This window comes from Cupressus sempervirens, chromosome 10 (assembly GCF_028749045.1).
Source record: "Cupressus sempervirens isolate cs-2001-9-10 chromosome 10, ASM2874904v1, whole genome shotgun sequence".
NCBI lineage: Eukaryota > Viridiplantae > Streptophyta > Pinopsida > Cupressales > Cupressaceae > Cupressus > Cupressus sempervirens.
In genome coordinates, this window is record NC_143127.1 from 967,434,030 (window position 1) to 967,450,154 (window position 16,125).

General features: G+C 35.8%; 1 protein-coding gene across 2 annotated transcripts in view; it reads right to left on the reverse strand.

The window, feature by feature from the left end:
• Positions 1-1,109: 1,109 nt before the first annotated feature.
• LOC149537197 (uncharacterized) overlaps positions 1,110-16,125 on the reverse strand; it is a 288,523-nt gene continuing 273,507 nt past the window's right edge. For both annotated transcript variants that reach the window (XM_089807357.1, XM_089807356.1), the window contains exons 4-6: positions 1,914-2,010; positions 1,509-1,571; positions 1,110-1,395 (exon numbers count right to left, since the gene is read on the reverse strand). In XM_089807357.1, the coding sequence (XP_089663483.1) occupies positions 1,199-1,395; positions 1,509-1,571; positions 1,914-2,010 (357 nt within the window). In that variant the 3' untranslated portion in view covers positions 1,110-1,198. The remainder of the gene's footprint in view (positions 1,396-1,508; positions 1,572-1,913; positions 2,011-16,125) is intronic.

Genomic DNA, 16,125 nt, shown 5'->3' on the forward strand with positions numbered 1-16,125 from the left:
AGTCCCTTTAATGTCCTGGTTAGCCTATAGGATCGTGGGGAAATAGGCTAACGACAACATCATGCTATGAATGCTAAAAAAGGGACATTACATACATGTTGACATTCATGTTGTGTGCACCAAAGTGTAGAGCAGGGGATTTTCTACCTTTGAAGAGAAAATCTTCCTTATACTAACTCACTTCTACTAGTGCTTGGTGAGTTAGGGGATTATGACACTTATAAAACAAAACAAACCTAATTTTACAAGATATATAAAATAACTTAAAATTTAATATCAATATAACATGAAGGCAATAAGTCTATCATAAACAATGTTGAAGTAACACTAAAATAGAAAAAATTGAGCAATTAAGACCTACTAACAAATATGCATATTTCTCTTTTTTGTTGGAGGTTCAGAATTGCAAGCAGCAAAGGAAGCCTACGAGCAAACCATCCACAAAATTATAGAGCACAAACCTATAGGCTGATCTCTTTTCCTAAGAGCCAAGGACTTAGGGGTATCCATTCTGCCAAATTCGTTGGGGGCACCATCCTAGCCTCATTGTTTATGATGTTAGAGCCTTGCACTTAGCAAGACTACAAGAATGTAAAATATAAGCATTAAGCAACATACCCTAGAAGTTTTAAGCTCTTTCACATGGACAAGAATGTGATGCACAAAAATTTTCATGTCACACTTCAATCCTCTCTATTAGAAAATAGAGAATTCCTCCAGCTTGATCACAACCTAATATTTTTCACCTCCCAAACCTATTTGTCACCCACACCCACAAAAATAGGGAAGATTGTTCTGTGTTGTATAGGAGCTTGCTACAGTCAAACCCCCACTTTGGTGTTTCCACCTCCACGAATAGCCAAATAGATAGATTGTAATAAAATTGATATAATGACAAGTAATAGAAACAAATCCCACTAGTAGAGGAGAACCCTATTATACAAGACAAACAATAGAAATGAGCCTCATTTGATGGAAGAAAGCCCCTATTCCACAATGGCGTAAGATATATAGACAAGTGATAGAAATGAGTCCTTGCTTAATGGAGGAAAGGATCTACTACAAAATGATAAAATGATATGACAACAATATTGACAAATGCTTGCATATTGGAAAAACAAAATCATTCCTTTGATAAAATTTAAATTCAAACTAAAGAGTACTAGACTGCTAGTTTTGAATAAGAAATATATTTTAATTATTTATATGCTGTGCCAAATGCATGTGGGCTAATAAGAGATATTGTCTTGTGGAATGATTTCATGCTGATGTCAACCTTAGAAAATCCAGATTCTCTAATGAGCTTTCCAGTCTCACGTGTGAGGTGACAGCCATCTGAAGCAAATTGCTGTAGTGGATCTAGTAACTTCTGCCAAAACCTCAGGAGTGTGCCATCTGAAACATGTTAAAACAAAGAAAAATCAGTCAAACTTATTGACATTCAAAATCTTAAAGAACTCGATATTGGTATTGCCAAACTTTTTGAAAAATAAATAGGAAACAGTAACCTGGGGCAGCCACATGTTCGATAAAGATGAACCGGCCACTAGGTTTCAGCACCCTCTGCACTTCTACAATGATAAACATAATTTGAAAATGTAAATTAAGGAAGCATATTGGAGGGGTGTGGTCCTTTCAACGCACAGTTGACAATAAGTAATTCTCCAAAAGTTCTGGTCTTATATGTCAGAAAATAATCTAGAAAATCTAGATTCTTCAAAACTAGATTCAAATATAGATCTAGACTCTTCATTACTTTTTATGTATCAGTTGGAGAAATCCATTTGTACAAATATCAGTTTATTATGTCCAATGCATCTCAAGAGGAAAACAATCTCACATTCTTTCAATAACTATTTCAGTTCAATTCCCTTATATTAAGCTTTTGATGGAAATTTAAATAAAAGTAGCACCTTTCAACGTCTTCCTCACATCGCTGACAGAACATAAAACTAGAGTACCAACAACTGCATCCATGCTTGAATCAAGAACTGGTAAAGCCTCCCCAACCTGTTGAAATAACATGTCTGACTTCAAATTCAATTTGAAAATTAGAATGAACAGATTAAAAACTATCAAAGTCTCTATTATCTACACTGTATGAAAAATGTATATGGACATTCGGATGCAATTGGCACAGAACAACTGTAATATCCCTATTTTTGCTAGCATTGGAGTTTCAAGGATTAGCCTATTATTTTGATCCTTGTAGGCTAATTATTGTGGATAGAGGGTGTTCTAAGGCAGTGGCTTGGCTACAGAGGGCTTTGTCTTCTCCACAATTCAGTAAACTATAGGGTGGTTTTTGTTTGGCTTAGATTGGACTTCGTTTGGACTTAGTTTTGTGTACTTACTATTTTTGGTAAGTGAGGTGTTGATTGAGATGGACCTTTTCTATTTTTGGAAAGTGCATTTGGTCACATGGAGAAGTAATAAGTATGACTCCTATTTCAAACAACATGTTTAAATGATGAGTATTTTGAAAGTTATTATATTTTTAGTAGCCAAAATACTATTAAATTATTAAATGGCTTATTATAAAGTTATAATTTAACTTTATAATTTCACTTGAGGGTTGAGTTATCATTGGAAAGAACCATTTATTAATTAGTTAAGCCAAGTCAAATGAAAGAATCTAATGGAATCTTCTAATTAATGTGTGTGGTGAGGCTTCTAGAGTGAAGTTACATTTTGGCAACAAAAAGGGCATTTGGAGTTTATAAATATAGGCCCATTTGTTTAGAAAAGCATGTTTGGATATTTATTTTCTTTTGTTGCTTTTGTGGCTTTTCACAAGGTTGTTTTTGTGCCCTTGCTGAAGTAAAAAAGTTTGAAATTGATTGTTCTTCCACAGCTGAGGTATTGTGGATTTCTAAGAATTTTCTTTGTCTTCCTACTATTCTTACTGTTGCTGGAAGGCTCTATTTATTTATTATTATTTTAAATTTGGCTAAGGGTTGAAGTCTGAAAATAACTTGGAACATTGATCTATAATAGTGCTGAAGCATATTAATTTGCTCATCACTTCTCTATTGTTCTACACTGTACCTAGGAAGTGATTATTAGTGAAAGAAAAAACTATTGATACATGCGATTTGAGCTGAGAGGTAATTGTGCATTTGGGAGGACTGTGGAATCATTGGCGACTGCATTTTGAGCCTATAATCACACCTGAGATCATCATTTGTGGGTCTACACTCATTACCTTTAGCCTGCCATAAAGTGTAGCAAGCTTGTAATCAGAGTTTAAGCACTTGTGATTAGGATTTGGGGTTCCAGCATTGCAACAAATTGAATCTACATTTAATCTACATGCCTGCAATTTGTCTTTAAAGACCTGTGGCTACATTTTGGGGGCATGCGTTTGCTTTTAGGTTGGTGATAGAGTTTTTCGGCTGCATTTGGAGTTTGATGTGAGCCATTACAGCTACTACAGGTTCTTGCATTTAGTTGTGCTTATTAAAATAAATTAGAATATTCAGAGGATGTATTACAATAGAGGTTGAAATTTTAATGAGTGATAGTGACAAATAAATTAAGTTTCAACGTTCAGATTTATTGAGAATTTGGTTGCTTGAATTGCTACTATTCCTCTAATGATTTCACTATTGGAAAAATTTGACATATATGCAAAAGCAATATACTCAAAATACAAGGGACATTATTGTCTCAATGATCTTAGAGGTTGTTTGCCAAATGTTTAACAAAATGTCAAACATGTGTAACTAAGGAATTGGAAGTGGTTTAAGTTATAACAAGGTGAGGGTTATTACAGGGGTATCAGAGCAGTTTCCGGCCAGCTTGTACGAATTGGGCTCAGTTTGATTGGTGCTCTGTTTTGGAGATTTGGTTTTCAGTTTATGGTTGGTGACAGGAGGTTTGGTATTCATTATACCCGCAAAGGGCTTACTCCACCTAGAGACGAAGAATCTGAGATATGAGGTATTGTGAAACAGTTGGATATGCTAGTGACTGAGCTGAATCAAAATCACAAATGGATGACCCAACTGATTTCAAATCTAAGATTTGAGCAGAGCATGATATCGCTTGTTTGAAGAATGAAATGTTATGATATAGTTGTGTCTACAGATGTGCAGGACATTTCTTATGAGACACCTCATGAGTTGGGCATAGTTGTGGTGGAATGTGATGAGAATTCATGTCAAGTTGAGTCAAATGAAGTAGTTGTTGGCATGAGTTCCTAGGATCATGTATTTGATGGTGATGCAACGAGAGTGGGAGTAGTAGCATGCAAGGATATTGTCATATTAGCAACCACTTCTGTGTTGGTTGAGCCATCTAGCGAGTTTAATAATATGCATGCAGTGATTGTAGGTATGTGCACTGATGATAGTACACATGTAGTGTTGTGTCGAGGTAGAGTCATGTTATAATTCAGATTAGCACAGTGGTGAGGTTCACTTCGTGGACAATCTTATATTTGACATGGATGTAGCATTGTCTTATGACAATACTGTATACCGTACTAGGTAAATGAATCAATGCATACAGACAATGGATAAGAACAACAGAACTTCTTATATTATTCACATATGCCAAAATATTACATTATGCTTATGATGATTACAATGATTACTCGGAGGGGGGTATATATATATCTCGAGGAACCTTCTTGAAGGAGTCTGTCGGCTACATGACGATTACCAAAGGGCCCGTCGGCTACATAACAAGAACCTTCCCGAAGGGACCCGTCGGCTACATAACAATAACCTTACGGAAGGGACCCGTCGGCTACACAATATTTACCTACAACAAATACGCTATGTGCAGTTGATGTTGATCACTCACCTAAGTGGAGTTGGACTCAGTTTTCACCATTTGCAGATTCAATTCAATTTTTTGTTGTGGTACTTGCTGATGTTCCTGTGACAACATATTTTGACATGGCTACATCTATTGTTTATATAATTGGTACGAGTGCATATGGTTCTCTTGTAGCTACGTCTTTTTTAGGGATTGTTGGTGATGATCAAGATTCCAGTCCAATATATATTATGTGGGTAGATACAAGGAAGAAGAGGATGCATAGATCTTCTATGGAGTTGCCTTCTGGTGACATTCTAACTTCTACATCATCAACGCAAGTTTTGGGTGCTATGTTGCATGACATGTGGTTGGTCCTGATGATGTTGGTTTGCAATTGGTTCAGTGTCGATAGGGATGTCACACACTTCTTCATTTGAGATCTAGGTAGAGGTTGGAATTCGCTATGTTGTTGGATTGCTTGAGGACAAGCAATCTCGGAGAGGGAGGATTCTAATATCCCCATTTTTGCTAGCATTGGAGTTTCAGGGATTATCCTATTATTGTGATCCCCGTAGGCTAATTATTGTGGATAGAGGATCTTCTAAGGTAGTGGCTTGGCTTGGAAGGGTCTTGTCTTCTCCACAATTCAGTAAGTTACATGTTGGTCTTCGTTTGGCTTAGATTGGACTTCGTTTGGGCTTAGTTTTGTGTACTACTATTTGTGGTAAGTGGGATGTTGATTGAGATAGACGCTTTCTATTTTTGGAGAGTGCATTTGGTCACATGGAGAAATAATGGGTATGACTCTTATTTCAAACAACACATTTAAATGATGAGTATTTTGGAAGTTATATTTTTAGTGGCCAAATTATTAAATGTCTTATTATAAAGTTATAGTTTAACTTTATCATTCCACTTAAGTTGAGAGTTTAGTTATCATTGGAAAGAGCCATTTATTAATTAGTTAAGCCAAGTCAAGTGAAAGAATCTAATGGAATCTTCTAATGTTGTGTGGTGAGGCTTCTTGAGTGAAGTTACATTTTGACAACAAAAAGGGCATCTGGTGGTTATAAATACAAGCCCATTTGTTGAGAAAAGTATGCTTGGATATTTATTTTCTTTTGTTGCCTTTGTAGCTTTTGCTGAGGTTTTTCTTGTGCCCTTGCTGAAGTTAAAAGGTTTGAAGTTGATCGTTCTTCCACAGCTGAGGTATTGTGGATTTCTGAGAATTTTCTCTGTCTTCCTACTGTTCTTAAAGTTGTTGGAAGGCTCTATTTATTTATTATTATTTCAAATTTGGCCGAGGGTTGAAGTCTGAAAATTTCTTCGAACATTGATCTGCAAATCAGTGCTGAAGTATATTAATTTTCTCACCACTTCTCTACTGTTCTACACTGTACCTGGTAAGTGATTATTGGTGAAAGAAAAAACAATTGCATTGAGAGGAAATTGTTGCCACTGTGATCAATTGACACCTATGATTTGAGCTGAGGTAATTGTGCATTTGGGAGGACTGTGGAATCACTGGTGGCTGCATTTTGAGCCTATAATCGCACCTGCGATTACCATCTGTGGGTCTGCACTCATTGTCTTTAGCCTGTGATCAAGTGTAGCAAGCTTGCAATCAGAGTTTATGAGCCTGCGATCAGGATTTGGGGTTTCAGCATTGCAGCAAATTGAATCTGCATTTAATCTACAGGCCTGCAATATGTTTTTAAAAACCCATGGCTACATTTTCGGGACTTGCTTTTGCATTCAGGTTGGTGATAGAGTTTGTGGGCTGCATTTGGAGTTTGACATGAGCCATTACAGCTGCTACAGGTTCTTGCATCTAGTTGTTCTTATTAAAATAAATTAGAATATTTAGAAGATGTATTACAATAGAGATTGAAATTTGTATTAGTGATAGTGATAAATAAATTAAGTTTCAATGTTCAAATTTATTGAGAATTTGGTTGCTTGAATTGCTACTATTCCTCTAATGATTTCACTTTTGGAAAAGTTTAACATATATGCAAAAGCAATAAACCTAAAATACAAGGAATGTTATCATCTCAGTGATCTTAGAGGTTGTTTGCCAAATGTTTAACAAAATGTCAAACATGTGTAACTAAGAAATTGGAAGTGGTTTAAGTTATAACTGGGTGAGGGCTATTACAATACAAGCAAAGGTAACCCCCTCTGCAGATTTAAGTGTTGAATGGCATCTGAAAAAAGAGCAGTTGAATGGTCTAGAATCATCCTGCTCGGAAGAAACACAGTTTGTATACTTGGCTACTCCGTATCTCGCTTCTTTGTTATTGCTTAACAAAGAAAGAGATATTGGAACGTTTGATCCTATCATTCTCATGATTAATTTGTGCTATGTACTTATTTTAAACTATAATGATCCCCTTTTGAAGAGTAACTGGAAATGATCCATTTGGCCTATTAGTTCTTTTAGTCTAAGAAGATGAATAAGTGATCGAAAAGGTCAATATTATAAAGTTTTGAGTGGGGAATTAAAAGAATCTTTGGTTATAAAAGGAGATTTGAGAGTCCAATTTGGAGTTTGAGCTTCTTGCTTGAACAAACCCTAGGATGAAAACTAAGGAAATTGGGTTTGGTAGTGCTACATCCATCCCCAGACAATTAGCAGGTGGATGCACACAAGTTTTGTGTAGGTGTTTAGAGATTGAAATTTTGTTAATTTTTTGGAGGTTTGCAGACAAACAGACAATTATAATTCTCCAATTGTAGGGACAAGCTTTATCATCTTGGTAAGTTTTCAAACACCATTGGGGTGATTGATAGAAAATGAATTTGGAATGCAAGTTATATATAGATATATCCGAGTTACCGAATTCATGGCTTCTGGTCTCGAATCGGGTTCGGGTTTGTACCCAATTCACATTTGCGAGTGGTTTGCCTGGACCTATTGGTTCAAATGTGGAATCTGCGTGGACCCAGGCATAACCGCTGACCAAATGAGCTGTGGGCCCAAAAAAAAAAAAAGAAGACGGTTTTTTAATGTTTTTATTTAACCTAAACCTAAAACACCCATTTTTATTTGATATCTAATTCATTTTAGGTTCATTTGATCTCTAGTTCTGCTTTCATTCTTGCAAGTTTGAAGTGAGGTGATTGGATACCAAGGAGAATGATTGTGGAGTGCTAAATTCTTGCTTGAAGGTTGATTTGAGTGTTGAAGGTATGCATTTGATACATTTTCTTTAGATTTTTCTTCATTGTTTCAAGTTTTTCTAAAGTTTCAAAATTATTCCTTGTTTTGTACAAGTTTTGAAGAATTTTTTAAAATTTTGTTGTTATAGATTGCAAGTGCAAGAATGAATAGTCAAAGCTCAATGGTTGGAGAGGGTTCTCAACAATTTAAAATTGATAAAGGATCTCCTTTATGGAGACACTACAAGAATCGCGCATTGTAGTGGAGGTGGGGGTTTCATTTGGAAATGTAATTTTGGTCAAGCACAATATAGAAACTCCTAGAGTTAAACTTCATTTTTTGGGCCTTAGGGGTAAAGGTATTAATATGTGTGAGGGGCCTCATAAGAAAGGGTTCCTAGTTGGGCAAATAGCAACATTTTTAAAAGAACAAGAAAATGCTGACAAGGATAGTTTCAGAAGGGAAATAAAGTTCTAGTGGGAAAAAAATACTACCACCACCCACTCACCAAGCCTCTACACATCCTTTCTTTCCTATACCTTCTACGGAGGATGATGAAAATGTACAAGAAGCCCAACTCCACAACTGCAAGAGAGGCCCATTAGTTAAGGATTTTCAAAATGAGTTGAGAGATCTAGTTGATGAAAAAGTTGGACGTTTCCTCTTAGCAAAAAATGTGTTCCTTTCAACTTAGTTAGATCACCTTATTGGTGGGAGACAATGGAGGGAATAAATATTGCACCTACTAAATACCGTAGCCCTTGTTATAAAAATTTGTGCACCACCTTATTGCACAATGAGAGAAAAAATGTAGAGACTCGAATCAAGATATAAAGATGTGTGTTGAGTTGAAAAAAACAAACTGTGATGTGTGAGAATGGAAATATAAGATGAAGAATGAAATAATTGTGTTAAAGACGATGTGATGAGTATTGAGAGTGAGATCCAAGGGTATAGAATATAAAGAAAGATAACATGAGGAATTGAGAGCTGCATAAGAAAAAACATGCTCATTTATATTATGTAAGTCTGATATATCTAATTAGAATTTTATAAGTGTGGAGAGAAGATAAACAAATATAAATAAAGAAAAAGATGTGTGTGACTTGAAAAGAAAATATGTGATCGAAATAATTCATGTGTTAAGAAAGCAATATACGAATATATTACAAAAGTATAATAAGATATATAAGGCAAAAAGGGTACACCAAAAACCATTACAGAGATTCTAGTTATCTTATGGCAGATTGGATAAGGCAAAAGTATACATAAATTAATAGAGAAGCGATTAGATTATCCATCATCAGTTGAAGAAAATAACATTACCGAGGTGGAAAACAATTTGTGTGCAGTGGGTTGGTGCTCATGAAGACAACAGTGGGGGTTGGTGCTTTCAGTAGGTCAATGCATGCAAAGTGTGGGAGTTGGAGCTTCTAGTGAATCGGTGCTCATAAACATAGGGGTTGGAACCTCTAATAGGTTGTAGCCTACAAATCTTTGTAAAAGAACAAGTTTATATAAAAGCAATTATTTTGCTGTGATTTTCTCCCGCATTGGGTTTCCACATAAATTTTGTGTCATTGTGTTCATGTGCATGATTATTGATTTCAACATTTAAAGTTATTAAAGCAATTGTTTGGACAAAAAGTTGTAAAGTGAAAAAGTTATTATACTGATTCATCCCCCTCTCAGTATCATGGTGTGCTCTTCAATTGGTATCAAAGTGGGGTTCTTCTATAAAGCCTAACAACTTGAAGGTAGATCTATTGAGCGCACATGGGAAAAATGAAAAGAAATAAAAGAAAAGGAAATTCAGAGCAGAGTAATAATAGAAATGCACAGACTAATAGAGATGAAGCAATTCATAATAAAATCCTTGAAAAAGAAATCAACTCTATATGTAGTGATGAATGTATTGATATTATAGAATCAAATACGTGCGATAATATGGAAGCTAGCATATGCGATGAGATGGCACTTGGAATATACATGGTAATAGAAAATGAAAATGATAATGAAACAGATACAAAAGAAGGGCTAGATGATGGAATACTCAATGAGGGATACACTACATAAACAAAAGATGAAGAAGAGGCCTACAATGAGGAAGAGGATGTTGATATCATGGAAGAACTTCATTAGGCTTAAAAAGAAAATGGAAAGTTTAAGAAGAAGAACGCAAAACTGAAAACACAAATTCAAGAATTATATGAATCCCAAAATGAATTGAGCAATGTAATTGAGACTTTGAAAGAACAACTAGAGAAAGATAAACAAGTTCAAGATGAGATGACGAGGAAGTTAAATGCAAAAGAAGCGGATTATGCCAAATTAAAGGAAGAAGTCATCATGTTGAAAGTAATTTAGAGAAAACTACTATCAAACTGAATACTAGTCTCAAGTTTGAAAAGAGTTCTGAAATTCTAACTAATATAATTGACAGCCAAAGCCCATCTTCCAAAAAGACAGGAATAGGTTATGAAAGAGGTTCAAAGCATCATGACGGTAAATTCAAAGGCTTCATTAAAGAAGGAAGTAGTACGGTAGAATCATCTAAGAAAGAGGAAGAACTTGAAAGACATGTTGAAGTGTTGATAAATCTTATCAAAGACAAAGATAGAAAGGAGGATCAAAGTCAAACTTAGCTTCAAACAAAAAGGAGGACAAAATCAGAAAAGTCTTTATGAAAAGTGCATACATCTAAACTCTGACGTAACTTCTATGGATATTGCCACTCAAGTATTATTTTGGTCATAGAGCAAAAGAATGCAGAACACAAAATAGATGGAAAAATAGAAATCATTATGGGCACTTAGCGCAACATTGCAGATATCGATTCATTGAATCACATAAAGAATATAAGAGAAATTTTACAAAGAGCAAACAAAAAGAACCTATCTTTGTATGGAGAAAGAAACTTGACATAGACAAACAAAAGAATCAATCTTTATGGATTTCATGGCAAACTAATTGAAAGGGAAGAAATACAAAAGTTTGAGAAGAAAGATAACTAAACGAGTAGAAGAAACCAATGTAAGTCTAATTTGCAATCTATGGGTCTCCTAGTTTGTAAGGAGAAGCATGAACTCAAGGGGAGATATAAATGAAACCATCCATCGAACCCTTGGAGAAAAGAAAAAGGTGACTCAAGACATGTTGATGTTTTGAAAATTATATTTAAGTTTTTGAAAATTTGATTGCATTGGTATCAAAGATTACAAGAGGAATATTCAAAGAGACACATGCATTAATGGCAGCTCTTGAGCATGCAAGATCATTGAAGAATCCTTCTTATGAGGAGTACGAGAGATCTTTCACACAGGGAGCATTTGATGATTGGTTTGTAGATGAAAAACTGACAGTCATCCCTTTGGCATTGATGTCAAAGGGGGAGAGATATTGAAAGACATATTGCCATCAATGATGAACGGGGAGATTGATGCAAATATTGTCATTGATGTCAAAGGGTTTACAAGCATGACTATCAAGTCTATAAGCTCATGGTGGATCAAGAAAAATATAACCTAGTCAACTCATGGTGGATCATTGAGGAATATGCTGTTTTTCGAGTTGAGTAGTGGGTTATCGGGCACACAATGCCCATGTAAATCCCTGACCAGGGTAGGATTAGTGGCAATTGATGTTGCTGTGATCACTAGAGGTTAAAATAGCCACCGGTCGGATGGATGGGCTAATAGTAGGGAATCCAAGGTCTAGTCAGCTGAGTGGTTGACACTCTAACACTAGGATGCTCAGGTGGCAGGACACGATGGCGTTCCTGGGCATTTTACCGTGTAGGGTAGGGTCATTCTCAGTTGAGAGTGAGATGGGGTACACTAGGTTTGTGGTTGGGTGGTTAAGCCTTTGTCAATGCTTTTCCTCTCCACCAATGCCAAGACTTGCACAAGGTAGATCAGGATTGCATTCTTAGTCTAATGCAGTTAACAGGTATCTTATTTCCTTTCCTGTGCATCTAAATTCAGTTAGAAGTGTAATTAATTATGTTTTTGCATTATTTCCTTTAGTAAATGAAAAGATATTTAAGTGTATCAAGTAGCTAATGATATTTCTATTTCATGTACGCTTCAGTTAGTTTTCAATCTCTTTACCATTGGTAGCTATGATATTTCTGAGAAATAGTTAATCTATTATAACAATTAATTCCCTTATGAACATGTAATTTGCTCATTTTTGAAAGATAATTAGACATTAAATAAAGGATAGGAATTTGTGTCATTACATGTTGTATCAGAGTGCTAGGTTCGATGTTGAACCTTGGGCTCATCATTGTTTGTAAGGAAAATTGAAATGCATTGTTGGAATGAGAACAGGATGAGAACCCGAATGACACCTTGGAAGAAACCCCGTCAACCCATCCATTTCTTTCTAATAAAGAACGTGCCCATATTTGACTATTCACATTGTTCCATGCCCAAAGATGATGAGACATTAGCCCATGCTCTAATCAAAATAGGGAAAGAAAGAGTCAAGTGGACTCCTGCCAAGAAGGAAATTGTAAGAAATGAACTCATCCAAATCTAGAATGCTAAACAAATTGACCCATTCGTGATTTATCATGTACCTTGTAAAGGGTAGGATAAGCTCAACGAAGGAAACAAACAAGATACCCAGGGATAGGGTGTCCAGTTTCCTTAAAGAGTTAAGATAAAATTTCTCCTTGTACCCTTAGTAGATGGAAAGTTTCGTAAATAAATGTGGTTGCAATTACAATAAAAAAATCTCTATCTTCTTCATTGAAATTAATGAGAACTAATAGCATTATGTACGTGTTCTTTTCCTAAGCAAACAATTATTATCACATCTTTCTTTCAAATGCTAAACATATTATTGACAAATGAAGCAATTATGTTTCAGGAACCCTAACCAAAATGGTATGGCAAATAGTGAAACCCACAACAATGATATCATGTAGAATGTGGTATCTAGGGAGATTAACTCTCGAGGTTTCATGGGCCAACTGGTCCAAGTATTACTTGACACACCAACTAGAATGGAGAAAATGGAAAAGAGAATTAATGATTTGTAACCCAACTTGGACAAGGTTGAGAAGACACTTATTCTTCACCCCATCCTAGAGCCAAGCCAGGACAATCTACTCACAGTGAACACGAAAGACAGACCCCCTCCAACACAATTGAAAATTCAAAAGAAAAAACAAATAGCCAATGAGTTGCCTGTTGGTATTAAGAAGATTAAGTCACTTACGTTTTCAGGATTTGAGTTCAGGGATGCCCCTGAGGAATGGTTGACTGAAATGGAGAAATATTTCGATATCAGGGGTTTCTTCAAGTCCTCCAAGGCTATTTGACGAATATACCTGCTTATAGGGGAGGCTGCTACATGGTGGGAAAATGTAAAACAAAATCGAACATCAAGACCACTGATATTACGTGGGATATGTCACTATCTTCAAGAGCTGATGGTTACCTCAATCCTTCTATGATCCAAGGTGTTAGACTTTCAAAATCCTAAACAATGGGACTTGACAGTGAATGGATATTGGGAAAGGCTCAACTAACTTTTGAAGTATGTTCCTGCTTGTCAACAAGATGCGAACTTCAAGGTAAAAAAGCCGTAGATGTGCTAGCAGCCATGGAAGAGGCCCTTGAAAAGGTTATTTGTCAAGAAAAAAAAGTAAAAGACAATTCCATCCGTGATAATAAGAGGAAGGCTAGTTCTGAACCATACACTTAGAAAAGGAACTTTAAAGCAAACAACCCGACGACAAGGGGAATAATAGTAGATATTTGAAAGGAAATTCCAGTGGCAACAATGGCAATAGAGGAAATTAAAAGAAAGGACTAGCTCAAGGTTGTTTTGTTTGTGGTAGTGATCACTATGCCAACTAGTGTCCTAATAAGGATACCTCTAATCAACAAACACCTCCTCCTTTACCACCTCAACAAATCGTCTTCAATAGACGATTCACGCAACCATGGACAACTATTAAGCAAAGCAGCAACTGGGCCCCATAGAAACCCCACATAAGATATATGAAACCCATTTCTATATTAATTGACATTAGAGCCATTGAACGTTTTATATCTCCAAGATTGTTAAGTAGATTTCCAAAAAGAACTAGATTTATGGAAAATCCATGGACTATTGAATATGCAAACCAATCAAAGGCTCGAGTAGACCAATATCTGTTTGAGGCTCAGGTAGACTTTCCAAACTTCTCTACTGAGGTTAACTTGTATGTAACACCTCTGGTAGTAGGATGCCTAGATGACCAGGCAAATCCTATATGCATTCAAGGAATATTACATGGAGTAAAACCATGTCAAATATCAGCCATGCAACTCAAGAGATGTAGAAGAAAGGGTGTGAAATCTATGTAGGAAGAATAGAAGATCTAAGGGAAACCCAAGAAAAAGTATATCAAGTTGATTACGTCTTTGAGGATGGTGAGATTAGGGAAGGAATGAAGGAATCCTCTATGAAAAAGCACCCCTATCTTAGGAATTATCAGGATGTGTTTCTAGAAGAACTACCTGGCTTACCCCCTTCTAAAATATTTGATTTTACCATAGATTTGGTACCAGGAGCAAAACCCATATCAAGGGTAGCATATAGAATGACTACTATAGAACTGATGGAGTTGCAAGTATAGCTGCAGGAATTATTGGATAAGAAGCTCATTCATCCTAGTGTATTTCCTTGGGGAGCACCAATGTTATTTGTTAATAAAAAGGATGGAACAATGAGGCTATGCATAGATTATAGGATGCTCAACAAGGTCACCATAAAAAATAGATACCCACTCCCCTAGATCAATGATTTATTTGTTTAGATGAGAGGAGTTGTAGTGTTTTCTAAAATTGATCTTAGATTAGGTTACCACCAACTCTGGATTAAGGAAAAAGACATTCACAAAAACTACTTTTAGAACTTGTTATGGACATTATGAGTTCATAGTTCTACCTTTCGGGTTGACTAACGCCCCTGCTGCCTTATGAATCTTACAAACAATTTATTCCAAGATTTTTTGTACAAGTTGATGTTAGTATTCATTGATGATAACCTTATTTATTCTCAAAATGAGGAGCACCAAAAACACTTAGAGATAGTTCTACAGAGGTTGCGTAAGCATAAGTTGTATGGGAAATTATCAAAATACTCTTTTTATCAAAAAACTAAGTTGCACGGGTACCTCCCCCCCCCCTCCGGACCACATACCGGTTCGAACCGGTTCGTGGTTCTGGTCCGGTTCGACCTGGGTTCATTTTTGGAGGCCTGGTTCGATCTGGTTCGAACCAGGGTTCGAACCCAGGAGAACCGCATAAATTTTCCACATTACAGCATGTTTTAATCTAATTTATGTTGATACATCTTGGGTCTAGGTTGGTAGGCATTACAATGCCACAGTTTTTTAGTGTTGAGTAATCCCTAGTTGTAAAACACTTTCTATTTGAATCAAAATGCTACTAAATTTGAGACACCCACAAGAGAAGATGCTCAACATGTGGCGACCACCATGACCAATTTCGAGGAATTTCAGGGCCTATTTGAGTAGCAATATGAATTTTTCAAACACTAAACAATAAACAACGTTTTATTGGGAAATGTTGCCCTGCAGAAGAAAGTTACGGTCACATGAATATGGTTAGGTGGGGCAGCTACTTACCACATTGTCTATCACTGTTTGGCTGATTATTTCTCCTCTAGGTATATTAAAAATTGTAATAAAGAATATTGAATCTGGGACGTCAGATTGTGTTATCCAAAGGCCTCCATGAATGGTCTTTTTCCAGTTTACTGTTGTTGATCAGTGCTTGGGAGATTGTGCCCAAAGAGATTGAAGAATATTCAGCTGGTCAAAGGGATTTACCTTCTGCAAGCTAGATCTAATTAGTTTTTAACCACGTTCAATCGATTATGTTAATCATAATAAGAGTTTGGTAAATAAATTTATGAAAAGAAGAAATTTTTATTAAAACTTACTGTTGATCTGCATAAACTAATCAGATATAGTTATGAATTTTTTTAATGAAAGGGAAGAGATCTAGTCACTAGGGGTTCCAATGATCACTGTGGTTTGCTACTATATTGTTTATGCTGTTTTAAAGTTTTTTGTTGTTCAAATGTGTTTATGCTACTATGCTACATTCTAATTCTAACTCATGCTTCGTAAAGATATATATATATATATATATATATTTTAAAAAATAATT